This window comes from Macrobrachium rosenbergii, chromosome 18 (assembly GCF_040412425.1).
Source record: "Macrobrachium rosenbergii isolate ZJJX-2024 chromosome 18, ASM4041242v1, whole genome shotgun sequence".
Taxonomy (NCBI): Eukaryota; Metazoa; Arthropoda; class Malacostraca; order Decapoda; family Palaemonidae; genus Macrobrachium; species Macrobrachium rosenbergii.
In genome coordinates this window covers 11,811,380-11,838,831 of record NC_089758.1, presented here as the reverse complement: position 1 = coordinate 11,838,831, position 27,452 = coordinate 11,811,380, and the positions used below count along the sequence as shown (strand labels likewise).

At 40.7% G+C, this 27,452-nt stretch overlaps 2 protein-coding genes across 2 annotated transcripts; both read left to right on the top strand.

Annotated features, from left to right (window-relative positions):
* The first annotated feature begins 1,095 nt into the window (after positions 1–1,095).
* On the top strand, positions 1,096–27,061 carry LOC136848109 (U2 small nuclear ribonucleoprotein auxiliary factor 35 kDa subunit-related protein 2-like). Its single transcript, XM_067120328.1, has 10 exons — positions 1,096–1,280; positions 8,232–8,323; positions 9,300–9,505; positions 21,233–21,307; positions 21,840–21,878; positions 22,157–22,287; positions 23,291–23,434; positions 23,772–23,998; positions 24,229–24,379; positions 26,358–27,061. Exons 1-10 carry the CDS (start codon positions 1,252–1,254, stop codon positions 26,947–26,949), a joined length of 1,686 nt encoding a protein of 561 aa, XP_066976429.1. The 5' UTR covers positions 1,096–1,251; the 3' UTR covers positions 26,950–27,061.
* Positions 14,492–17,438, top strand: LOC136848110 (uncharacterized). Its single transcript, XM_067120329.1, has 2 exons — positions 14,492–14,538; positions 14,644–17,438. The coding sequence occupies exon 2, from the start codon at positions 14,917–14,919 to the stop codon at positions 16,084–16,086; it is 1,170 nt and encodes a 389-aa protein (XP_066976430.1). The 5' UTR covers positions 14,492–14,538; positions 14,644–14,916; the 3' UTR covers positions 16,087–17,438.
* Positions 27,062–27,452: the final 391 nt, after the last annotated feature.

Sequence of the window (27,452 nt, the reverse complement as noted above, 5' to 3'; positions counted from 1 at the left end):
GAATAGTTAATGCGACATTGAAGGTAAAAATAAGGGAACCAAATGGAAGAATGCTGAGGAAAAAAAACTAATAGAAATATGTAAAAATCTGCAGCGAGGTAGAGGAGTGAAGAGTTATAGTAAACAAGAACCCAAAAAGCAAATGAATGAAATAATAAGAGAAATAAAAAGGAAAAGGGTCTAGAAGGTAATGGCAGAAAAGGGTACCCCGAACAACCAAATATTAAAGAAACAGGAATGCAGATAACCAGATAGGTTGTGTCAATTATGTGGAGAGACCGTTGAGACCACGGAACATTTGTTTAGTTGTTGAGTTGAAAAAATTTAGCAGTAATTGCATAAAACTGAGGTTACCGAAAATACTAACAAAAGAGAAAGCACAATATTTAAGACAGGCATTGGAGATACGAGATTAATATAAACAGGTACGCTATCTGAGTAAACGATGATGATCAACCTCCTGCAGACTGCAGGCTTTGCACCTATACTAAGAGTGTACCCCTCAATTAAATGAGGTGTGGAGAGAGCAACGAGGAATAAAAAACGCTACGTGGGAAGAGCCGTTAAAAACCTAACCTTTCTTCAAGTTTTTTAATCGGTTTTCGAGACTAAAAATACTCGGAAACGATTAATACATAAAAATCAACCCTGAAAATCTATAGGATCTTTGAGTAAAATACTCTATAACACAAGAAACTTGGTAAGGTACTTCCGAAAACACTACACTGATAAGCAGAGCTAGACTGAACATGCTAGAGCTAAATGACAAGAAAAGATTAAAGGGGAAATAGAAAAATTAGCACTTGGAGCATTTGTTACTTTATTGTCCAACAAGTAGCAATGTAAAGAACAGATTTAGAGTCGTGCAACATCCATATAAGGGAGATGGGGAAGAGCTAATAGCTAACAGCTTACTATTCATGTATCTGAGGAAGAGCCAATAGCTAACAGCCTACTATTCATGTATCTGTCTTGAGAGTAAATTGATATTAAGCAAGAACTTATCAAAACATACGGTTCCATTTAACATACTCTTGAACTTTTACAAGCGCAACCAAAGGAAAAACAGATCGGGAGCCGTTTCAAATCCATTTCGCTCTTCTTACTACTACTACGCTAGGTTCATAATCCCGAGAGCCCAGGCAAGACTCCTGATAACCCATTACATAGTCAAAGTTACAAAGTCCAGTTGTTTCAGCCGAACTTTCTCGGTGTTTCTAATCGGAGATACAGTAACTGCCAAGGCTCGAAATGTTAATCGAATTGCAGCAAAGACTAAGGTAATCAAAACAGCCTAAGGCTTGCCTAGACCATGCATGTCAACTCTTCCTTTACCTTAGCCTAAACTCAAAGTTACCTCACAGGGACAGTCACAGAATATATGAAACATCTGAAAGTTTCACGAAATTTTTAACATTAAGGATAAGTTTGCCTAATGAGCAGTGATCCGTGCCATTGAACAGATAAGGCTAGGCCAAGTTACAGAAACCTGGGCAAGGCGGAAACTGTTTAGGCTACACAACATTCATATACTGTATACTTGGCTAAATTCGTGAAACATGGTTTCTCGGATATTTATTGAGGGACGAGTTTTGAACGACGCAAATAATTTCCGCAGACGAAAACAAACAACTTTTCCTAGAATGCCATGTCCTGACCTAACCAGATCTTACCTTCCTAACCTCACTTAGGGTTCTATGCCCTGACCTGGCCAGGGGGCTTTGCCTCCTCTGGACCCCCACCCCCCCAAGTAACACTAAACAGTAGAAAGTCCTGAACCTGGTAAAACTTTACTTTAGTTGCGCAGCCTGATTTTCTCCAGTTGTCGACCGCGACATGTTACTCATGCATAGACATAACCTTTCCTATAATGGATCTAACCAAATCTTACCTACCTAACCTAACTTAGGGCAACGTTCCCTGACCTGGCCGGGGGCGAACCCCCAAAAAGGACGTAACCTTCCTGGTCGGCGACTGGTGGGAATCAGGCCGCGCAACTAAAGTAAAGTATTACCCTGATCCCAATGTTATGCAAACTACCCGTAGAATGTTGCACCATGTGTGCTAGAATTTGTTTTTTTTAGCTTACAACATGATGTGGATTCTTTTGTACATTATGTAACATTTCACATGTGCATTATAATTATTAAGTAGTTTAACCATATCATTCACATATGCATTATAATTATTAAGTAGTTTAACCATATCACTAAGTTGAAATATCAGCCTTACTACATGGCACTTCTAGAGTTCTCTTTTTAGTTTTGCTGCATCTGCCACTGTTTTTCACTTTTGTTGGATAAGTTGTACCTAAACCTTTGTACTACTGGCTAGGAAACAACATGAGTTATTTCATGGTTTTAGACAATGCTGCTCATTCCTAAACTGTGAAATATGTTTTTCTGATCAGTTGTGATATGTTCTGGCAAATGTAATGCTCATTTCCATCATAAATACTTGGTTAACCCCTATGTCTACTGAAGTGAGGGGAACCCCAGTGATCAGCCATACCTTTATGAAAACGTTTAGTAAAGTAGGACCATCATCCTAGGTAAGGTTAGGTTAGGAGGATTCAGTTAATGCGTATCCTTGGTTTACTCTCACCTTCAGTCATTCCCCCAACCAATATCCTGTTTTCCACCAAGAGCCTCATCACCTCTAGGTATAGAGGATGGTAGATTTGTTGTTACTGCTAACCAAACTTTCCCAGTTTTTGAGAATCACACCCATTCTACTTCTGCATTATAATTATTAAGTAGTTTAACCATACCACTTAGTTGAAATACTAAATTGTCAACCATGGTGGCTTTTAGAGAAAGACAGTTGTGTAGTTCATGACTCCTAATACGTAACTGCTTACTGTATGTCATCCTCAGATTTTGCTATACTGTACTTGGCATAGTCTGGCTAGGTTAACATGGAACTTCTGTCATTATTATATATCCGTACCATCTATGGAAAATTATCCTTCTTTTTTGTTTTTTGGTAAAGTGTGCTTTTATGACAGCCTTAGAGCTGATGGACCCTTTTACAAAAAAAAAAACAAAATCTTATGACTAGTTACACTTAAATGGTTCTTTGAAAATTAGACTAGCCTATGTTTTGTTTACATCTTACCACAGCAATTAATTTTTTTCAAAAAGATTACCAAAATAACTGAATACAGTATAATACAGACCTAAAAGAAAGGTTTATTTTATTTATCTGGGCAAACTTAAGATCTCAGCTCTAAGGTATATTATTATTATTACAATAGTTTCACCAGACCACTGAAATTCTAAACTATAACTAGCTTAACCTGGTACATCAAGCTATATGGCTTTACAGAGTGGATTCAAGCTTCACCACTATGCTACCAAATCTCTAGCTTTTATGACTTTTTAATCATATCTCAACTGGCCTAATAGGGTGCATAAACATTTAACTTGTAGTGAACACTTTTTGTCTAGATGAGTTTCATTAACCTACATTCCTTGTCATTGAGGACTTGGTTTGTAATGCCTTCTACCTATACTAATTTTTCCCATGAGAAACATGAGTAAAACTAGTTCAACAAACATACCTTGTCAGTTGGAGCATTGGAGGATAAAACAGTAGTACCAGATGAATGATCATCATGCAAATAATACAGTCAAATATCTGATTACAATCTTTGCCCAAAATTCACTCTACAGCCTGAAATTTAAAAAAATCCTTACTAAGATTCAACATTGTAAATATTTTGACACTGCAAGCAGAATGAGGAAATGCTAACAGAAAAGTGATAGTGTTTTATACCGTAATTTTCATCTGCTACCAATTTTACAAAAACAAGTTACAGATCTGGAATGAAAAAAGACAAGGAAAATGGAGAAAAACAACTATGCAGTGCTTGGATGCCAACACTATAAATGGGTTACACTTGTTTGACTGTAAACATGTGTTTTGCAGACTACAAATCTACAAAAAATGTAGTTAACTACAAATGCAACATTTTTATAATAAAATAAGGTTTTATATATATGTTTACCAAGTAATTACATAGCTACAGTTTCTACTTTAAATGGCAGCTTAAGAGTTGAAAATTCGCAGTAGCGCTCTTTTGTTTTGGTACAGGTAAGTGCCCCGCCCACTTTCGGGGAAAAATAGGTACAACGTAGCTCAGTTCATTTATGCTCCATGTCCATGTGCTGGGAGGAGGGACGGGCTCTGTTCATGTAATTACTTAATAAGTATATATAAAACCTTATTTTATTATAAAAATGTCATTTTTATAAATGAAACTTACCAAGTAATTACATAGCTGAATCCCACATTGATAGGAGGTGGGAAGAATGGACATGTACTACTCAAAAAACATTATAAAGGAAGAAAGAACTGCAAAGACCTTGCATGCAGTCTCCCCAAAGGAATGAACATTTCTGTGGAGGATAGAGTCCCTAGCAGGCTCATCCAGTTGTTGGCCAAGCAGGTTTGAAGACTCAGAAAATGACGGACTTTTTGGGTGCATGACAGTATTCTCTTCTCTGATGGAAAAGCCCGAGAGTCTATCTTCATCCCCAAATAGACTATCGTCTGAGAAGGGACTAGTTAGGACTTTTTCTAGTTGATTAAAATGCCCAACTCTTGGGCTAACTGTAGGGTTTTGAGAAGGTCCTTTGTGCACTTCTTCTGGGATGATGATCTTAGGTGCCATTCGTCCAGATATAGATACACTTTCATGCCTATTACATAAAGCCATTGAGATAAAGGAGTGAGAACCCTGGTGAAGATTTGAGGGGCTGCTGACAACCTGAAGCATAGAGCCCGAAATTGGAAAACTTTGTCCTGAAAGACGAATCTCAGGAATTTCCTGGAATCCTGGTGAACTGGGATATGAAAGTAAGCATCTCTCATGCCTATCAAGACCATCCAATCCTCTTGGGAAACTGCAGCAAGAACTGAGCTGTTCGTCTGCATCCTGAACTTTGTGGTTTGGACAAAGATGTTCAGAGCACTTACATCCAGGACAGGCCTCCAACCCATGGGGGTTTTGGGGACTACAAAGAGGTGGTTGTAAAACCCCTCCGATCTTGTGGAGAAGAGCTGTGACTTCCTTTGAGAGGGCCGAAAACCTCTCGGAGCCTACCAAGTACGCCTTTAAGGCGATGGGCACAGGCGACAAAGCTGGACTCTCCTTGAAGGGGGATCACATATCCCTCCTTGAGAACTCGTAGTACCCATGGTTCTACCGATCTGGCCTCCCACTGTCTCCAGAAGAGTAAGAGTCTGGCACCCACAGGTAAACGGAGGACCGAAGTCTCACTTGCTAGAGACTGGTCTAGATGAGGACTTTTTGCTGATAGGGTGAACTGATCTGGGATTCATGCGTGGGCGCAAGGAAGCTCCTCTTCTGTTGCCTCGAAGGGGCCATGGCTGGGGAGGAGAGAAAGGTCGAGGATTAAATGAAACCGCAGGTGTTTGGTTAGACTCCGTTCACTTGGACGAATGCGCCAACAAGCCTTGAGTGGTCTTTTTTTGCAATTCTGTAGCTACCTGATCTAATGACGTTCGAGGAAAAAGGCTGATACTGTCCAAAGGAGCGAAAAGAAGAGCAGATCTCTGGGATGGTGTCACTCCTTTAGGGTGAAAGAACACCACGTCTCTTTTCTTCAGCATACATGACGAAAAGAGAGCAGCTACCTCCTGTGCCCCATCTCGAATCGCCTTGTCCGCACATGACAGGACTCCGAGCCAGTCTGCTGCAAAGTTCTCTTGGAGGGAAGAACAGTCCTCAATTTTCTTGGTTAACGCACCCACCGTCCAGTCAAGGAAACTGAAGATCTCGAATACTTTAAAAATATCCTTAACTAAGTGGTCAAGCTCAGAAGACAAAAACATAATTTTCGCTGCATCGAAGGCCAAACGACGAGCAGGGTCAATCAGAATGGAGAAGTTTCCTTGAGAGGAAGAGGAAACTCCCAAGGAAGGAGCTTCCACGGTTGCATAGAATGCATACCTCCTTTTGGAAAGCTGAGGAGGAGGAGAACAAAATACAGCTTTGTCCAACTCCGTCTTCTCAGACAGCCAAGAGTCGATCTCCAACAATGCTTTCTTGGAAGAAATAGAGAGGGCCATCTTGAGGACTGACGCAACAAGAACAATGATCCCAGGGAAGAAGGGGCTGCGGTGGAGAAATATGTCGGGAAGCAGAACAGAAATAGTTCAATAATGTGGTATAGGCTGATGAAGGCTGTTCTGCTTCAGGTTCCTCCTCTGATGAAGATACAGCAGAAAGTGCCAAATCCTGCTGCGGTTCTTCTGGTTTCAAAGATTGATTGATTATTTGTGGGTTATCTGGTGTCACAACTACCAGGGTCACCAATGTCGAATACTAAATGTGATCTTTTCACTTTTATAGTGTTATAAAAATTAAAAATTAAATTCTGCTAAACAGAACTACATATAAATTTGCTTAAAAAGAAAACTAACTAAAATAAATAAATAAATATATAAAATTCTGCTAAAAAGAACTATTAATAAATTTGATCAACGAGGGTTTCTTCAGCAGTTGCAGGATGTTGTCCAAACGTTGGTGAATGGGAAGCAAAGAAGAGTCTTTGGGTGTTGATGTATTTGCAGACTTCCCACGATCAGCGCCAGATGAAGAGGATACAGCCTTGGGGATCTGTGACATAGAAGGCGCTAAAACAGGTTGACCTGCAGCAATAGGGACATCAGAATCTGAAGCCTCAGACTCATATTCCAATGCTGGAAAGCTGGGAGTCAACAGGATGTCTAGAGCTACAGCGTGAACTGAACCTGCAGCAGGCTTATGAGCCATTGGGAGCCTGGATCCAACAGGAGAGGGAGATCCCAAAGCATGCTTATGAGCCAACTGACACTTGGGAGCCAAAAGGCGCTTATGAGTCAATGGGAGCTCGGTGTCCAGAGGGACCTCTCTGTCGTCCCAATAGCTGCAAGAGGGCTTCAAAGGCCTAGAAGACTCCTGAAAACGTCGACCATGTCCTTTGGGTTCCGAATCCGAATCACTGGAAGATAAGGTGTGATCCAATTGGACACCTTTCCAGCGTTTGGTTGCCGAAACCTGGGAAATAGCAACAGGTTCGGCTGAGGAAGCAGCTACTCGTGGGCAATCCCCACCGACCTCCCTTGGACTTATGGTTTGCCTCCTCCCAGGTGCAGGGGAATTTGGCAGGGACCTCCGCCTAGGAGCATCGGCTGGACAAGTAGCCACCCTCTCCACAAGGAGTGACTCCGGCTTGATTTTGAAAGCCACGTATCAGCTATTACTCGCATCAAATATTCCCTTGCAGTCAGCAATAAAGATAGGCCTTCATTGTTGTCATTTGAGTGGACATGTTGGCTAGCCTCATATTCATACCATATTCTGAACCCGATAAACAGGCCTCTCCATCTCCTCCATGACTGAGTAGCACATCTTGGTGATCCTTTTGATGACCAAACCTGATGCTGTGCTGTGTGGCCTGTTACTAGAACAGTAATCTCCTTCTAAAGGACTGTAGATGCATTCAGTAGGGCATGTCTAATTTTCTTGGCAATGCAGTACAGTACTGACATATTGTCTTTCATTACTTTTCTGTACTTCTTCAAGGCCCAAGATCTAGTGCATCTTCTTTGGTTAGCAGCTACACTAAGCTTGAAACACATTTTCTTAACATCTGTCACACTTTACATTACATTTAGTCACTTAAAAAAATTTCAGCACAACTGTTACGAAATCACTTGAAGATTTATGGAGCATTCAATCCTCGTAAGTTCTCAGGAAATGGTACTGGCCTCTAACTTTTTATCAATACAGTCTCAACTCTCATTTGTTATCATAGAAATGCAAACTATAATATACCTGCTTCTAGTTGCAAGCAGGAAAGTACATACAGTACACCATTCAGTTTACTTATACAGGTCTGTTTAACAGTATGGTTGGGTATAGTATTATACTTCTATTAATCATATGATAAGGAGGTATTTAATTCTAGCATGACAAAGAAAAAAAAAGGATTACCACAATCCTGAACTGCTCATTTATTGCTGATCATAGGCTAAGTAAGATTATACTGCACAATTCTGAGCTTTTTGCAACAACTGAAATTCATGCTAACCACTTCATTGATTGACAAGCAGTTACAGATATGACTTTTCAAAATTGTTAAAATATGAAAGCATCACATATACTGTACACCTAATTTAGGAAATGACTGGATATGATACTTAAATTCGAATATTTTCAGTCATTACCAATGGAGGGTCATGGTAAAAAGAGAAAGACGACGTCGGAAACGGCAAACAAAAGCTAGGGAGCGAGACAAAAAGTTTAAAGAAGGTATGTAAATTATGGTTTTTGTAACTTCTATAACCTTATGTGTCTTACAGAATTACCATCACATAGCCTAATGTTTCAGACTGTATAGAAAATTGTACACCATATTGCAAGATGATCTGGTTATTTTTCAGCACTCCATAACTGAAGTAGAGTAGAAAATGCAAATCTCTTCAACATGGCACTCATCACCCTTCTCCCTTATGTAACTGAAAGAATTTGTTGTAAATTATCAGTGATTTTTATCTATAAATATTATTTCAAGATTCTCTAGTACTTGTACTCAGTGGGAATTGTGAGAATTACCCAGAACTGTATATTCTCATCATAATACAGTACGTACTAGTAATTCACATAAAGCTCTTGTAAAACCACCTCTATTAGTAATGTAAATGAACTTGAAAAAAGTTGAATCTATTCATTTTCTATAGGTAAACCTTATAACATGCAGAAATTATTATTAATATGGGAATAATCACACTTTAACATTGACATGAGCTCATACTTTTGGAGATCTTAATTACTGCCTCTTTGACTTCCTGCTCAACTGTGTATATCATGTTACCCCCTGCTAAAAATATTGGCCCTTTTTTTCTAATTACTGAAATTAAAAGGACAATAAAGGAGCTTTCTTTGGCACTAAGCATATGTCTTGATACAAAGAATAAATGTACTGTACTGTAATTGGAAGGGCATATTTATGAATGATTCAGAAAAGAAGAATTTTTACTGATGTCAAGTTGTATTACAGTATATGCATTTACATCATAATGGTAATATAAAGCACGTAACCCATTTATGCTTTTAAAGAGCAAGCATAAAACTGTTGTACTGTATTAAGATTGTCAAAATTTTGTTTTTACTTTAATCAGTTAATTTTATATTAAAATAACATTATTACTTACATTATGTTGCCAGAAATCTTTTACAAAGGTGAATTATGACAAAACCAAGTGACATTTAATCGTTGTATTTTTAGAACAGGAAGCCCTTCTGTCAGACCCTTCATACTTGGAAGAGTTAGAAGAATATCAACGACATGAAGACTTTGCTCAGAGACTCGAAGAGGAAGAAGCAGCAAGAAGAAGAGAGGAATGGCAATTACGTGATGCTGCCCTCCATTCAAAGTTCTTGAGGGAAAAGGAAAGACAACGTTTGCAGGAAGAAGCACGTCAGAGACAAGAGGTTTGCAGTTCACCACTCAATTTTTTCACTGATTGCTGATATATTTTCTTAATTTTTTCTCACATGGAAATTTTGCTTTTTTGAGTGCATTGTTTGCAGAAAGAAGCTTGTCAGAGATTTGCATTTCACTGATCAAGTTTGTCACTAGTTTAAATATATTTGTTTCATCACAATCCTATTAATCACAGTCATGCCAAATATTCATGTCTGAATATCCCCAGATCACCAGTCTTTTGTCTATTATATAGACAGTAAACTACTGTTTGTGCCACATCTTTAGCGACATTTGCCAGATGCAGATTTTTCAGTGTTTTTCCAGTACAGTATTTTCATGTAAAATTTTGTTCTAGTCACATGTTTATTCCTGTGACTTAACAAGAAATAAAAAGTGATTATCATCCAGCAGGTACAGATAGCTGCTGACTGTTAAAAAATTACTAGCTTCCCTGATAGCATCTATGTACGTTCACCTTTTTAGTTTCAGTACTTCACTGCATTGAAGAGTAAGTACTGGGATTTGCTTTTGGCCTTTTACTAGTACTGGAACTATTTTCTAGCAATTTTGTATATTTATAATAATTTTTTTCATAATACTAACTTATTTATACTTTCTTGGTCTTACTATGAAATCTAAAGGTTCTTTGATTTCTTTGATGTCAGAGGATACAGGAATATGCATCACTTACTGGAGTTGAAAGCTGTCTTCTGAGGCCTCCAAATATTTGCATAATTATTGCCAGGAAAGACAGTAGGTGTGATGTTGGACAATATAACAGTTGCAGGAACTAGGGAGGCACCTATTCCAAAACATTGTGCAGACTGGTTCTGCAAATCTTTTGAGCTGAATAAACAACATATGGATCATTCCAGTGTTCATGCCAAGAAAATACAACATACAGACAGTTCCAGCAGGAGAGAGCAGGTTTTTCTGTTGATGTTGGAGAATAAGTGCAATGTTACATCCTTAGGATGACTTTGAAAAGTATACTGTCCCTCCATTTGGTCTCATAGAGCAAGTTTTAGAGAAACTCTGCAGTGCTATTAGCACCACAATAAGAATGGTCCCAGAGGAAGTTCCTCAAGCAGCCACACTTCCAGAGATCCCACAACCTCTAAACAACCTTATTTTCATTCCTGGAGGTTACCCAGCAACGCTTTACACACACAGGTTTTTCTGAGGAAGCAGCTGGACCCATCTCAAGGCCTTGCAGAATTTCAACCGTCAACCTCTATAAGGCTAAGAAGAGCAAATTCTGTAGCTCATTTTAAGAGAGGATTGTTGAACTGATGAATCCAACAATACTTGTGACTGTCGACTTCTTAATCTCTTTGCAGTGATAAAGCACTCCCTCAGTCTCTTCTATCAAGAAGTCAGTACTCATGCTTCATGGAGGTGACATTAGTTATTGAATGTTTAACCTCTTAATTGAGTCCTTACACTCTGTTACTTAAAACATCTTAAGACCCTTTATGAGCCTCTCGAAGAAATGTCTACCCCGGATCTCATGCCAAAGACAGCCTTTTCTAGTATTTACATCTTTGAAGCAGGTCAGTGAGCTTCAAGTCTTATCAAGGTCAAACCAGAAGATGGTCATTAGTGGGACTATTTCACTATAGATTTCAAAGCGAAAACCTCATTGTCGAGTAAATACTGCACCACAGCTTCATCATCCCTTCCCTGTGTTAAGTCACCGTCATATAGAACACTTTTACTTTGCCCAGTGACTGCCACCAGACTGTTTTAAAGGAGAACCAGACTACTACTCCCCATGGGCAGCCAAGTAAGATTCATGTCTCCAAGAACTTAGTTTACTATCAAAAGCAAGTAACAGAAAGCTTACAGTGATATGAGGAACAGTGAAGTCAAACATGTAATGAAAGTGCAAGCTCATGAAATTAGTTACTTCCACATTTATAGCCTTCAAGTACAACCTTGATTGTCTTCCATCATACGCATGAGTACCTGGCAATATCAGTCTACTCTCACCTTATATCTATATAATATTACTCATAAATGGTTGGGCCTTTATTCATTGACCCAAGTTTTTGTATACACAACTTTCAGAAGGTTATCAGGTTAATGATTCATCTTCCTCCTGACCATCATTTTTGTTCATCTTCATTCATGGTGCTGCCAAGAGATGTAAGTTTCAGGGATATCAGTAGCTACATCTCATAAATGGCGAGTGTTTCAGTCTTGCAGTATACTGTATAGAAAATACTTGCCTAGTACAAGCACCTAGCCTTACATACTGCTATGGTTTTGACCCTGTCACATGCAAACTCATTGTGTTTAAGCCTTATTGCCCATATCTATAGACTCCACGCACTTCTAGAGATAATGCACACGTGCTTGCTGACACTCTGGGACACCCAGAACCTCATCCTCCCACCTAGATAGTGATTAAGGCATGTAGGTGATGTATAGGACTGTGATAAAACAAACCATGTTTTTATTATGTAAAGCAATTTTTTTTTTTTTTTTTTTTTTTTTAATTAAACCCACTACTGTACTAATATAAAGAGTGCCCACTTCCTGACCCCTTGCTCTCATTGCCTCACTCATAGGCTACATGAAAAAGTGTGGTGGTGGGGTATCTGCTGGACAAGGTGGCGAGCCTGGGATTCAGACAGTGTCAGGCATATACAGTTACGATAAATGAGTTTTTATTGGAAAACTTTTTATAAAAAAAAATTTTCCAATTTTGATGGAACTTTACATTTTTATTACATAGAGTTTAAATTTCCTAATACACAGAGCATTGCAGCCTCACTGGACATGGGATCTCCTGTAAAATGTTTATATTCTGAGCAGTTTTAAAACTACATTATATGACAAGGCATTGACAGGGGAGAAACAGCAGGCACTAGCAGATAACTTCATTTCTGAGTCCAGTCCCGTGTCAGCCGGTGAAATTCCATTACAGCACGAATTTCTAGGTATAACAATGCTAGATATACCAGAGAAAAAGAGCTTTCAGGAAAGCTGGGGTTACTACCCCCAGTCGACCGTCTTTTAGAAGACGTCGGTATAATGAAGGGTGAGTGAAATACCACTACCACGGAAATATACTCGAAAGACCTCTCCTTATCAAAACCCCCGTAAAAGAGCGGTGAGCCGTTACAGCTCCCACACTCTACACCCGCCAGGACGGCGACACCAGCGCCACCTGCTTCATTCCATTTTCTAGCACGTGATTCGTTCGCTTCTTTTGTGTGCTCGTCCCTATTTTGGATTTATTTTTCTTCATCTACGATGGCTTCGAGCACCTTTTCCATCTCTAAGTTAAGTACCATCTTCTTGTGGGGCTTTTGATCTATTGTTGGCTGTTTTGGTCTCGTATTTTCATAAATATTGAGATCTTCGTATGACGCCACGGCGTCCCCTTTCAGCCATGGCGAATGAGGCGACTCCTTCTGTTCTTTCGGTCGGAGTTTTCTCCCAGTCGCTATATATTTATTTAGATTTTGGCCCTTGACTCCTTCCTGGTGGTTCCGTGTAAGGCTCTCCCTCCACTTTGTTTTTTTGTTTTGCATAGGAGTTGCCCCATCCTGTACCCCCCCCACCAGGTCGGGTTCCTTTTCATTTAGTCTCATAGGCTATTATGTTATTATTGAAGATGGTGCTCTTAAATTGAGTTAATGTTTTTAGTTTCATTTGTTTTTGGTTGTGTAGTTTGCCTCTGATGAGACCTATAAATGTTTTGAATTACTCTCGTGGTAGGCTACACTTCCTGTGAACATAATTTTATTTTATGTGATGGTCATAGTGTAGGCTCCATCCCTTGCCCTGGGTGTGGAGATCAGGTTGAGGGAGTTTTGTTGCTGTTCCTCAGGGTCCGTTTGTGGGTCAGAGTGAGCCCCTTAGTCCTCTTCCCCCAATTTCGGAGGAATCGAGTTCTTTGGACGTGTTCCTCTAGGCTATTCGCCTTCTTATCCCCTGATCGTTCCCTGCTGGCTCTCGGCACAAATTTTTCTCCCTGTTGGTTACTCCTCTCCCTTTTCACCCCTCTCTCCCTCCTAACCTATACTAGGTTTGGATTTTTTAGGCTACGCCTAGGAGATGTTGGGCTTTGGGCTGTGTAGCTCCCTGGAGTAGGCTTCCCTTCCAAGTTCCTTGGGAAGGAAGGTTGCAGTTGAGCGGGTATCATGTTCTCCTTGTCTCCTCTCCCCTTCTAGTAGCCTACTCCTCTCCACTACCCCCCCCCCCTCAGCCTTGCGACTCGTGCGGGTGACGCTAGATGGCGTTTTCTCCGAGTCAGGGACTTCTCCTGTTGGTTGAGAGATTCGCTCCCTCCCATGTCGTCCCCAGCTTCGCTGTGTTGGGGTGGGTGGTTGCTTTCGAGCTCAGCGTGTTCGGATCCTGTCTCGCCTCTCGTCTCTCCCCATCGGGCTGCGAAGTTTGGGTTTAGGTGTGGCCCGCCGTATATTATGGACATTGTTCCTTTACCCATTCGCTTCTCCGGCGGGGAGATAGGTGTGAAATGGTTCCATGTAATGCTAGTATTCGGACCCCGGAGGGTTACCATCATTATTAATTTTGTTTATTGTTATTATTATTATAGTTTATTGTTATTATTATTATTATTTTGTTTTACCATTTACGTGATTCGGTCCCACACCTGGGGCTCCGCCGTTATTTTTCTGGCAGCCCTTAAGGTTGGTTCCTGGTTTTCGTTCCTTCATTCCCGGAGCCCTCCGGTATGAATCTTAAACTTCCGCTCGTTGCATTTAAAGCTTATTGGCCCAGTTTTTATTTGGTAGTTCTTCTACACCGGAGTATTCCGGTTGTAGTTGAGTTTCCCGGCCTTGCCGGGCTTTATTTTGCTTAGAGTGTGAGGTTCATGTACTGTTACTTTTACAGACTGTGCGTTGTGAGGAGCAGGGTGTACCGCCTCCCTTCAACAACCCTACGGGCACGTAGTGTGTCGGACCCACGCTGGTTGTGCGGTCCGGCTAGACGACCTGGTTGTTTGGCACCCGATGGCTGTGAGGTTTGCTTCGCTCTTTCCTCAACCATCCAAGACGAGTCGGTAAGTGAAAGTCTTCTTTCCTCCGGTCCATGCTCCTCATACGTTACGTTGATTATATCTTCCGTCGGTCTTTGTATTCCGGACTAACCACAGGTTTCCTTGCAGGCGGATGAAAATTCCAAGAAGTCTGCCTTGGAATCCCTCCGGGCCTGGGTGGCTGGGTTCGGCAGAAATGTTCCGTCGGGGAAGCCCTACGTCCTCGACGCCAGGTTGAGGGATCTGCTTTACCCCGGCGCACGGGTGGCCGCAGCAGTTCCGGAAGAACTTGCCACCCCTATTATCCAGCAGATCCTCGATGCGACCCAGCCACCTCAAGTGGACATTTTGTACGCCGAGGTCTCGGAGGATGTTGCCGCACTAAATCTCGACTTGGAACCTATGAATACGGAGCAGGACCAGGTGGTAAGTGGAGAGGTAAGTGAGGAGGTTGGGGCGGGCCCCTCTTTGTTTAACTCCCCTGATTCATCTATGTCATCTTTTTCAGGTTTTGTGAAGTCTTCTTCTTTGGGTGATAGAGCTCCGTCTGCTATCCCCAAGTTGAAGACTTCATGGAAGGCGAAGGGCTATAAGTCCTCGTCTTCTAAGAAGGCATTGCCCTTCCCCCCGTCGAAGGCTAAGGTCCCAGGACCGGTAGCCTCCGGGAGTAAGTCTAGCTCCTCCAGCAAGGGCGCGAGTAAGAGGGCTGCAAAACCAAGCCCTCCTCCCCAGCCTCTTTTTGACGCACAGGCCCTGGCCACTGAACTGTACAAACAGTTCACGCAGGATCTAGACTCGAGGTTTGAGAAGATCTCCGAAAAGTTTGCCACTTATGACAGTGTACTGGAAGGTTTGGCTCGCCAACCTAAAGCCGAACCGCAGTACTCTATCCCCGACACTGCGGACCTCCCGCCGTTTGATGTCGGAAACCCTTGGCGGTTCGCACTCCGGGCCATCCAACATGATGGCAAACTCACCTTAGACGGTCTGGGCACGAGACGGTTGGAGGAGTTGGAGTTCTTCCCCCCCGATCTCTTGCCCCCTTATCCTGGCTTCGTGAGGCTTACCGAAGAAGCCTGGATTCGATCAGACAAGGTTCCTAGGGAAACTGTCATCATCCCTAGAGACCAAGCCCAGTCGGCTCTCCTACGCACTCTGACGGAGTGGCAGGCAGTGAACACAAAATTGACCCCTTTCAAGGGCAATTTCACGATGTTCACCCTAGGTGAAGATCTTCCCACTCCTTGTTTGGATAAAATTGCTCTGGCCACGACCCGAGCATGCCTCGATGGGAACCCCTTTCCTCAATTGAGGGAAACAGACCCTACTTCCCTGGTATTCCCAGGAAGTAACGAGTTCTGGGTGGACGCCCCGTCCACTTTCACTGTAGGCAAGCTGGACCCTCTTTGCGCTTCCACGCAGTTTAGTGAGCAACTCCCTAAGCTGCCGGAATCTTTGTTAAAGGCGGAGTTTGAGACCCGGACTAAGTTAGCCCGGTCCTTGAGCCCGGCTGTCTTACCGAGGCTACTGCCGCCTCCGCTCGGACGAGCCCTTTTTCCAGGTCCTGGCTAAGTCTTTCCTGGCGACCTTCCAGTTAGACTTGCATGAGTTTGTTATGGCTAGGCTGGAATGTAGAAAGTTTATTTTTGCTGACGCTACAATCCGCCACGAGCCTAACAAGCTCATTAAAAGTTCAATCTGGGGACCTAACCTCTTCCCTGAAGGAGAGGTTACATCCGTCATGTCCGAAGCTACACGGGCCAATCAGAGTCTTCGCGCTCGGTGGGGAATTCCCACTTATAAGCGCAAGACCCCAGAATCAGCCGGCCCCCAGACGAGAGGAGGAAAAAGGTTCAGGAGGCATAAGAGGCCTCATCAGGCGATGGTTCAAGCCGTCCCGGTCTCGGCAGTGGCCCAGCCATCTACCTCTAAGTCCCAACCCCAGCAGTATGTTTTGGTTCAACCAGCGGCGCCCTCCTATGTATCCTCACCAGCATACAACCCTACATATGAAGGTCGTGGATTTTTTCACGGCCTCAACAGGGTGGCAAGGGGAGGAAGGGGCAAGGCCCCCTACAGAGGAAAATCCAACACCACCCCAAGGGGGAGAGGTCGTGGTAGAGGGAACAAACCCGCTCCCTCCCACTGAGAAAACGCAGGTAGGCGGTCGCCTGTATTGGTTCAGGGACCAGTGGACCTTCAGCCCGTGGGCACACAGCATTGTGTCCAAGGGACTGGGATGGAGCTGGATCAAGAATCCTCCCCCTCCAAACAGATTTTACCAGCCACCCACATCAATCCTACAGGATTATGTAAAAGGATTGCTCAACAAACGAGCAATAAAGAAAGCAAGGCACCTAAAATTTCAAGGCAGGCTATTCACTGTTCCCAAAAAAGGCTCCGATCAGCTAAGAGTGATCCTGGATCTGTCGCGTCTAAATCTCTACATAAAATGCGACAAGTTTCGCATGCTTACGGTAGCTCAGGTCCGGACTCTACTTCCGCGTGGAGCCGTCACCACCTCTATCGATCTTTCAGACGCTTATTATCACGTCCCAGTTGCGCGGAACTTCTCTCAGTTCCTCGGTTTCAGGCTCGGGAACCAAGCCTACTCCTTCAGGGTCATGCCCTTCGGTCTGAACATTGCACCCAGGATATTCACCAAGCTGGCGGATACGGTAGTACAGCAGCTCCGGTCCCAAGGAATCTCCCTAGCAGCGTACCTGGACGACTGGATAATCTGGGCTCCAACTGTGCCGGAGTGTCAGAAAGCCACGTCCATAGTCACCAATTTCCTAGAGTCATTGGGTTTTCAGCTGAACAGGAGAAGTCCCGCCTGACTCGGAGTCTCGGTTTCAGTGGCTGGGTCTTCAGTGGGACCTGTCCTCCCACACGTTGTCTCTCCTCCTTCCAAGAGGAAAGAGATAGCGTCTCTCACCAAGAGGTTTCTCAAAAATCAGTCAGCATCCCGCAGGTCCCAGGAAAGGGTCCTCGGGTCTCTCCAGTTTGCTTCAGTAACAGACCTGCTCTTGAAAGCCAAGTTAAAGGACATAAACAGGGTGTGGCGGAGCGAGCAAACACCAAGCTCAGGGACAGGGTCTCCTCTATCCTCGGATCTTAAAGACAAGGCTTGGCCTTGGACCACAGTCAAGGGCCTGTCCAAAGCAGTCCCACTTCAGTTTCCCCCTCCGGCACTAGTTATCCACACAGACGCTTCTCTAAGCGGCTGGGGGATATTCACCAAAACAAAAAGTACAGGGAACGTGGTCCACAATGTTTCAGCAGTTCCATATAAACACCCTGGAAGCCATGGCGGTCTTTCTGACGCTGAAGAAAATCCGCCCTCCCAGTCGGATTCATATCAGGTTGGTGCTAGACAGCGCAGTGGTGGTTCATTGCATCAACAGGGGCGGCTCCAAATCAGGTCGGGTAAACCAAGTAATGGTAGCTATCTTCTCCCTGGCGAACAAGCACGGTTGGCACCTGTCAGCCACCCACCTGGCAGGCGTCCGGAACGTGGTGGCGGATTCTCTGTCCAGGACTACTCCGTTGGAGACGGAGTGGTCCCTGGACGCGGAATCTTTTCAGTGGGTTTGCCGCCAGGTTCCGGGACTCCAAGTGGATCTGTTCGCAACAGAGAGCAACTTCAAGCTCCCCTGTTACGTAGCCCCCAACCTGGACCCTCAGGCGTTCGCCACAGACGCAATGACAGTAGATTGGAACAGTTGGGAGAGAATTTATCTGTTCCCTCCAATAAATTTGCTGCTGAAAGTTTTACACAAACTGAGGACATTGAAGGTCAACCAGCTCTGGTAGCCCCTATTGGCCGAAGAGCAATTGGTTCCCTCTCCTTCAGGAACTGGGCTTATGGAGTCTTCGGATTCCCAAGCCCATTCTGACCCAGACAGTACAAACCAAGACTGTGTCAGCTTCCTCAAGGATTCAAGATGCCCTAGCTTTATGGATTTTATAAAGTTCGCAGCTCAAAAGGAGCAAACATTGACCCTGTCAACACTCTCTTTTTAGAATCCGATAAAAGAGATTCTACTATTAGGCAATATGACTCAGCAGTCAAGAAGTTAGCCTCCTTCCTGAAAGCTTCTGAAGCCAAAATTATGACGACTAATTTAGGAGTTTCCTTCTTTAGGTCACTGTTTGAGAAAGGCCTGGCTCCGGCCACTATTACCACAGTCAAGTCGGCATTGAAGAAAGTATTTCTTTACGGCTTTAAAATTGACCTTACAGATTCTTATTTTTCATCCATCCCCAGAGCATGTGCTCGTCTGAGGCCAGTTTCACGTCCACATTCGGTTACTTGGTTTCTCAACGACGTCCTTAAATTAGCGTCAGAGTTGGATAACTTAAATTGCTCTTATCAAGATCTGTTAAGAAAAACTTTATTTTTACTTAGTTTGGCTTCAGGTGCTAGAATTTCAGAGCTGTCAGCTCTCACTAGAGGTGGTAATTTTGTTAACTTCCTCCCATCCGGAGAAGTCCTCCTCTCCCCTGCCCCTGGTTTTTTAGCTAAAAACGAAGACCCACAGGACAGGTGGTCTCCTGGAAGGTGGTGCCCTTCCTCAAGATCAATCTTTATGTCCAGTCCATACACTTAAATCTTATCTCTCAAGAACTCCACAGAATAAGTCGGGTCCTCTTTTTATCAGGGAGAAAGGTGGTACTCTTTCCCTTAATGGTATAAGACAACAGATTCTGTATTTCATTAAACAAGCCAACCCAGACTCAGTTCCTAAAGTTCATGATATTCGAGCAGTGGCTACTTCTACTAATTATTTTCATAATATGGACTTTTCAGAGTTGTCAAAATATACGGGTTGGAAATCACCTCTAGTGTTTAAACGCCACTATTTAAAATCACTCGAAGCCCTGAAATATTCTACTGTAGCAGTGGGAAGTGTCATCTCCCCACATTAAATAATTATATACTTTCCTTTTCCCCCCCGCCCGCCTACCTCATTTGCTTTTCTACTTGTTTTCCTGGTAGTTTATGCCTCACTGCCTAGCTCTTCATGTTGATATGTTTGTGTTTTATGATGGAAAACTGTAACCTGATTAGCCATAATTGTTTCGTTATGGGTACTGGACAGTTTTTGTTGGCTCCACGTACCCCGGATATTTGCGTGTGTTATTTTCATTAGTCTTGCCTCTTACATGTTTAAGCCTAAGTTTACATATATAGTTTTTAAGTTGTATTTCTTGTTCTGTGCACATTTCATGTTTCACTACTTTTGAGTAATTTTAAGATTTTTGAGGTTTTCTACCCAGTCAGGAGACCTCCAGTGTTTGGTAGTGTTAAGTTTATTGGTGTGCCTTAAAGTTAAGTTGCTTTACTTTTAAGTATTCTTGCTTCATGGAAGAGATTCTTTAATTAAATTATTTTCGTTACAATTTTGCCTTTTCTTCAGGTTTCCCCCCCCTTGTTTTCCAGTAGTAGCAGTCTTGGCATGATTCTCTATCACTATTTCACCGGCTGACACGGGACTGGACTCAGAAAAGGGATTTTGACAGAGGAAAAATCTATTTCTGAGGAAGGTCCCGTGTCACCCGGTGACCCTCCCTGTCTAGTCTAGTACTCCCTCCCCTTCTTGCACATGCCAAGTCTGGAGTTAGTGCTAGCATGGAATGAAGCAGGTGGCGCTGGTGTCGCCGTCCTGGCGGGTGTAGAGTGTGGGAGCTGTAACGGCTCACCGCTCTTTTACGGGGGTTTTGATAAGGAGAGGTCTTTCGAGTATATTTCCGTGGTAGTGGTATTTCACTCACCCTTCATTATACCGACGTCTTCTAAAAGACGGTCGACTGGGGGTAGTAACCCCAGCTTTCCTGAAAGCTCTTTTTCTCTGGTATATCTAGCATTGTTATACCTAGAAATTCGTGCTGTAATGGAATTTCACCGGGTGACACGGGACCTTCCTCAGAAATAGATTTTTCCTCTGTCAAAATCCCTTTTTTTTCATCCTTCATACTTGCCATTCCTCTTCATCCACTTCCCCCTATGCTGCACATCCCAACTTTCCTCAACCATGAAATTATGGTGAAGTTTCCCTCCTCATCTGTTATCATCAAGACTATCCTTCTGCATGTTTGTCATCACCTAGAGAAGCTGCCTTTCTCCCACTTTTGTCCACTCTGAGTCACCCACTAACCCCAGCAGTCCTCCCACCCTCTTTTCATCTGAGCCAAAAGGTCTCAACAGTAATGACAAATAGCCTAATCATACTCTAATGGGAAGGATAAACTGTAATCAGCAGCAGTTTCATTTGTAGTGCACATATATTATGTTTATACTAAATATTTCTATTTAATGTATGTAATCCCAACCTACCTTTTTTTGCAGGTTTGTTTGTTTGATACTCTATATAAAACAGAAGGTGCTTAATAATAGTTAAGGTCAAAAATATTATGGGTTGGTAAAGTAGGAGGGTGGTTGGGTTATGAATAGTTAAAATATAAGCCTGATATTCCCATGAGAAATCCAGATTAGTATACGGTACAATGTTTGCCTTTACGATCGGTCATGATGGAACTCAACCCAATCGTGTAAGCCATGCCAGCTTACATCACCTTCACAGTATTGTGTCGGGTCTTTTATGGACAGGTCAGTTTTTTTTTTTTTTTTTTTTTACTCTACTGTGCACTCTATGAACCACCATAGTAATAGATGTTCAATGTGCCTCATGTCTGAAATATCTTCTTGTTTCAGGAACTCATCAAAAAAGAATGGGAAGAAAAGCAGGCAAAGGAAAAGGAAGAAGAGGAGAAGAAGAAAAAGGAGCAGGTGTGGAGGGAGACAAAAATAAAAATATCCTTTACATCTCTAGACTTGTTTTTAAATAGTACAATGGCACTTGTTTCTGTTTCATATGTGTGAATATTTAATTGTAGCCAAATTAATTTTCTTTCCCTCAGTCTTATTCCCCCTGGTGCACATTCTTATCCCCCTTGTACAAATAATGTACTTTATATTTTTTTAATGTGCATGCTAGTTGGAAGACAACCTTCAATAAAATTATTTTTAATATCAGCTTATGGGGACAGTGCAACATTAAAATCTGAATTTAAGTAGCAAATCCCAAAACTATTAAAGTAGCCATAAATCTTTCAGATTTATATATCTATGATATTGCATATTTAGATAGACCAACAATAATTGTTGAGCTAATGAAAAGTTTTTCTGTAAAACCATGGAATTGTTTTTCTTTGCACTTCTGTTTACTAGTAATTTACCTAAAACAATGCGAGTTAATTGTTTACCTTAACTAGGTTTTACAGCTTTATAACCAGATACTTGGCTGTCTCTATCCATACAGGAAGCACTACTCGAAGCTGCAACAAAAGGCCTTGGCAAGGTTGGTCACAAGGCAATCATGTTTTTATACATTTAATGTATTTCCATTTATCATTATTATTATTATTATTACAATAGTTCTACCATACCACTCGGCTGATTATCAGCTCTCACAGGGCTGGCCCAAAGGATTTGTTTTTATTTGTGTTTTATTTTAATGTGAAGAGTTCAGTATCCCTACAATATTTTAAAGTGTTGTTAACTGAGGCACAGCATGAGAGTCCTGTTAATACATTCCGTGTTCTAAGATATTAATTCGTAGGGTGATGGCTTTTACAGGATGATGAACCTACACACAACCCAGAACCTCCAGCAAATTATCATGGAAAGGACATTGTTCCCATCGAGAGGGAAGCTTGCCCATTTTTCTCAAAAACTGGGGCCTGCCGTTTTGGCATTCATTGCTCAAGGTGATTAGTCTCTTATAGTTTTACCCTGGGGTACACTGTAGGCATTACTTAAGGTTCTTTGCAGTGTCCCTTTAGCCCCTAGCTGCAACCGTCTTTTGTTCCTTTTACTGTACCTCCATTCATATTCTATTTCTTCCATCTTACTTTCCACCCTTTCCTAACACTTGAATCATAGTGCAACTGCAAGACTTTCCTCCTATTATACCTTTAAAACCTTTTTACTCTCAATTTCCCTTTCAGCAGTGAGTGACTTCATAGATCTCAGCATTTGATCCTTGGCCTAAATTTTATATTCAGTTCCATTACAACTTGTATATTCCAACAGTTTTAAGTATTTCTAGAAAATCTTAATAACTACAAACACAGTTTACAGAGTTGATGCCCAGCAATCTTAGTAGTTTTTCATTTTTAAAGATCATTTATTGTAACTGCAAATGATATCTGGTACCCCTGACTTGTGATTAGCATCTCCTCCTGCAGTGTTGTATCATGAAATGTCAAAAGTTGCATTAAGTGATATCATCTCACAAATTATAGCTCCATTACTGATAAAATTATTTTATTTTGTTCATCTGGTCCTGGATTATGTATCTGGTTAGGTCATGCCACCTTGTAATATTTGTCATCAGAGTAATAGTTTAATTTTTGTCTATTTTTCATCAAAAAAAACTGTATAAGATGTAAACGGAAAACGAAAACTCAACAGGTTTTATAGATCCTAAATTGGAACTGGATAATATGGTTTTAAATGGTATATATATATCCTGAGATATTTTTGCCTAATGTAGTTTTTTATCATGGTTTCTACTAAGAGTTTTCATTCTAGAGTTGTGTCTGCTGCACTGTTATTGTATGAACATGAAGGGGCTTCTTCAGTGCCCACCACAGCAACAAGTAAATGTGAAATGGAACATGCTATGAATGTTTTTCTTTTATGTAAAAAAATATTTTGTCATATTAAGCTTTGCTGTTATTTATTTGTGTATATGATTAATTTTTACAGGGAACATAAGTATCCTGAAGTAAGTACAACGATCCTGATTCAAAATATGTATTCACACTTTGGCATGGAGAAAGTAGCTTTTGATGAGTATGATGATGATGCATCCCTAGAGTACTCTGAACGAGAAACTTACGAGCATTTCAGGTTAGTTACAGACAAATAATAGGTAGAAATCAGATCACTTCATCAACTCTTAATGAAAAGTGATGAAAACACATGGGGCCATAATACTTTTCTGTACAAGCAGTCAGTTCTCGCTGTTTACTCTCAAAAACTTTCAGAATATTAAATTAAAATGTGTTTTTCAGCAATATTTTGGTATAAATACTGTTTAAGTCTGGTTAGATTTATTGTACTAAATGAGCCCTGAAAGTGTCATGAAATAATTGTTTTATAAGCATAATAATTATGTATTGTTTCCATTTGTTTTTTTCCAGTGTTAAATGTTCATTTACCCTACAATATATCTAATTGTTTACAGAGACTTCTATGAAGATGCTTTACCAGAGTTTAAAAGATGTGGAAGTGTGATGCAGTTCAAAGTATGTTGCAACACCAGTGCTCACCTTCGTGGTAACTTGTATGTACAATATTCAAATGAAACTGAAGCTCTGAAGGCTTGCAGTATTTTTAATGGCCGCTGGTATGCTGGTCGCCAGCTTAATTGTATATTGGTTGATATTTCAAAATGGAAAGCAGCATTGTGCAGTAAGTACTTTTTGTTATTATGGTTATAGATCTGTATTGTATAAGCAGAATCTTCTTTTGAATGTTATAAAAAATATCATTCTGTCATTGACTTCTTAGAGATACACACTTTTTAAGCCTTGTTCCTAGTAACCTTCAAGATGAAAAGGCTAGAAACACTTCACGATTAATGTTAATAAATGTAAACGAATATTAAGCTCAATTTATAGTTACCTCAATTTATTTTACAGAATTGTTTCAACGAAATAAGAAAGGCTGCCCTAAAGGGGGACAGTGTAACTTTCTCCATGCATTTCATAATCCAGGAAATGCTTTCTGGAGAGCTGACATGGACCTCCCATTGCACGGTCCTCTTCATCATACCCATACATCACCACAAAGGTTAGTCTTGACATCTTATCACTTTACTTTTAGAGATAGATCTATACAGTTGGTATCCTATCATGAACAGTTTACTTTTCACGTGCTTAGCAGTATCCTTTCATAAACGATATATTTGTTACAATCTTGTGTAATGTCTGATGATTGCCCTTCTCCAAAACTAGTTTTTTATTTAAACATCAGGTTTGATTACAGGAAGCATTGTCCCATTAGTTTCTAAGTTGCAGTGACAGGAATCATTGTCCAATAGGTTCATTTAGTTAATAGGAGTGACAGCTTCCCTGCTCACTAATTACTCATTCCGTATGCTGCCCTAGACTGCTTACATATGAGTGCTCTGTACAGTATTGTAATCTTTTTGTTGTTTTATATTTTGGATTAATGTTATTTTTATTACTATTTTTAGTGTTAGATCAGATTGAGCAAGAATATTCATTTATTAAATGCCCAAGTTTGATCTTGTATTTTTTGTAATGTTGATTTCTTTTTGATTTACATAATTAATCTGTATATAGTAAATTTTGGACAGTGGATTAATATTATCATGAATCAGCAGTTGTTCATGTATTGTGGTACAGTACTGCTTTTTCACAAATATTTTCACCTTACTCTAATTTAATATTTTATCCATATGAACTCCATGAGTTTAGAAATGTCTCGGTTGGTTGATTAAACTACTTTTAAATCAAGCATTTTGAAAGCATTACCAAAACAATTCTTGTTTCCCAAGGACCCCAAAAAACAAACTTCCTCCGGGCAGCATGTTTTTAGTAAGAAATCAAAGCAGTTTCACTTTGCTTCACATCTGATCAAACAAAAAACAAGGGAATACTCACTGACAAACAGTGGTACAAATTGACTTTCTTCTGTTGTGCACATTTAAGCATGTTGGGTATACTAATACTATATGCAGACAGAGGAAAAAAATCTTGTCCCCAACTTTGTCAGTAGGAGAAAAATAATATACTAATATAGAAAACAAAAATTTTGAGGATCTTAAGATTGCACTACTTATAGGAGAAAATTGGAACCAGAGTTCTATGAAATTTATATCAACTACAGCTGAAAGGCAGGCATTCAATGTTCTTTGACAAAGTACGAGATATAGCTGCTAGAGTCAGAGTTAATAGTGACTAGGTTCATTATAAGATGTTTGCAGGCCCTATCCCTGACGACTAAACTGGGTTCATAGTAACGTTTGCAAAAACTAGCCCCAATGACTAAAGTTGTGTCAGGAGTATAGGAGGAACTAACCCTAACTCAGTTTCTCTGAAATAGTCCCTTGGACCTGAGTTTATTGATTTGGATTTCTGCTCATCTGCTTTGCCAATTTTCAGTCATAGTAGGCTTCCTACAAGTAGAGAGCCTTCAAACATATTCTTCTTTGCCTGTTTTCATAAAAGAAAGGGGAAAAATATCTGGCAGTAAAATAAGTAGCAGCAACAGAATGAATAACAAAGAATATTTACATCCTTTGGAGAGTAGAAAATGACTCTTATTCATTGCTTTTTAATTATGATGTTACAATAGTATGAGAAATGTGATCATAAATACATTTTTGAAGAAACTTAATTACTGATATTCTTGATAAACTGAGATTTGCAGGTGCTGAAAATATAGCTAAGTGTAGGTACCAGTGGCATAAAAGATTAAGTATCGGAAATTTCTCTTTTTTTACTTGCAAATAACTATTGCAAACTTTGCAAGTTTTACTGCAAGTGATTCGTGTTAACCATAATAATTTAGTTAATCTTACAGTGTGTTACTATTATTTGTATTGAGAAATCTGAGAAGAAAGCCACTTTAAAAGTCTTTTATATTTCTACAAGAAATGCTGCCTTGTATACAATTTGTGGATGTTTGATGTCAGTACATACTGCCATGGAAAAATTTAGTGCAAGTATTTTAGCCAAGTTATTGATAAGTTCTTATTATCTGTATACTGTATGTTCAAATATTATCTACCTTTGGTTCACAGATCCGGTGAAAGAGGAAAAGAAAAAAGCAACTGGAGCAGGAAACGATCACATCGATCAAGGTCTAGATCCAGAACGAGAAGCACACGAAGTAATTCCCAAAGTTCTAGATCAAGAAGCACTGATAGGTCTGAAAAATCAGAATTACGTAAGCTCAAGAAAAAGAATCCAAGTACCATGACTGATTATTGTAAGTCCAGATCTCCTTACAGAAAATCAGATTTTAGACCTAGGAAACATAGTAGAAGAGGGAGGTCTCGAAGCAAATCCAAGTCCCCGTCTAGCACTAAGGATAGGTCAAGGTCCCCTGATAATTATGAAAAGCTGAGAGTTAAATATAAGTCAAAATATAAGTCAAGAAATAATTCAAGATCTAAAAGTTTATCAAAGTCTCCAAAGCGATACAGAAACAAGTCTAGATCCCCTGAAATATTCAAAAGATCCAGAAGGCGAAGCAAGACAAGATCACCTCCCAGAAAGAGAAGTAAATCAAAGTCATGGTCACCTGAGAGACAAGGAAATAGATCGAAGTCACCTCAAAGAAGTAAATCAAAGTCTCCATACAGAAGTAATAAAGTTAATGGTTCCACATAAGGTAAAGACATTAATACTGTGCTGATTATTAACAAAATAAATGCTCAAATAAGTTTGTTGAAACTTCTGTAAAAGTATATTTTTCTACAATAAAAATTACAGAACAGTAACACAGCTGACTTTTCCATACCTATAGAATATTTTCCACCAGGAATATTTCAAACTAGTAATTCCTTAATCCTTGAGTGACTTCCTGTTTACAGTGCTCATTGATTATGTGTAAATAAACTTCATTTGGAGTTAATGGAGTGGTTTTTTAAATTTTTCTTTCTGTACTTGGTAAACTGTTATTATCACATGACCTTCATAAACTAAAGTATGCCATACTATAGGGGGAAAAGAAATCTGTCACTGCTTGCACTTCAAACTGTGCGACCTTTCCAAATCTTAACAGTAATGTCAATGGCTAACAATACTACATCTCAAGCAGTTAAAACTCAGCCACCCACCTGACATGAAAATCCAAGGTGCAGTGCCAAACAACTAGGTCCTGTCCCAAATAA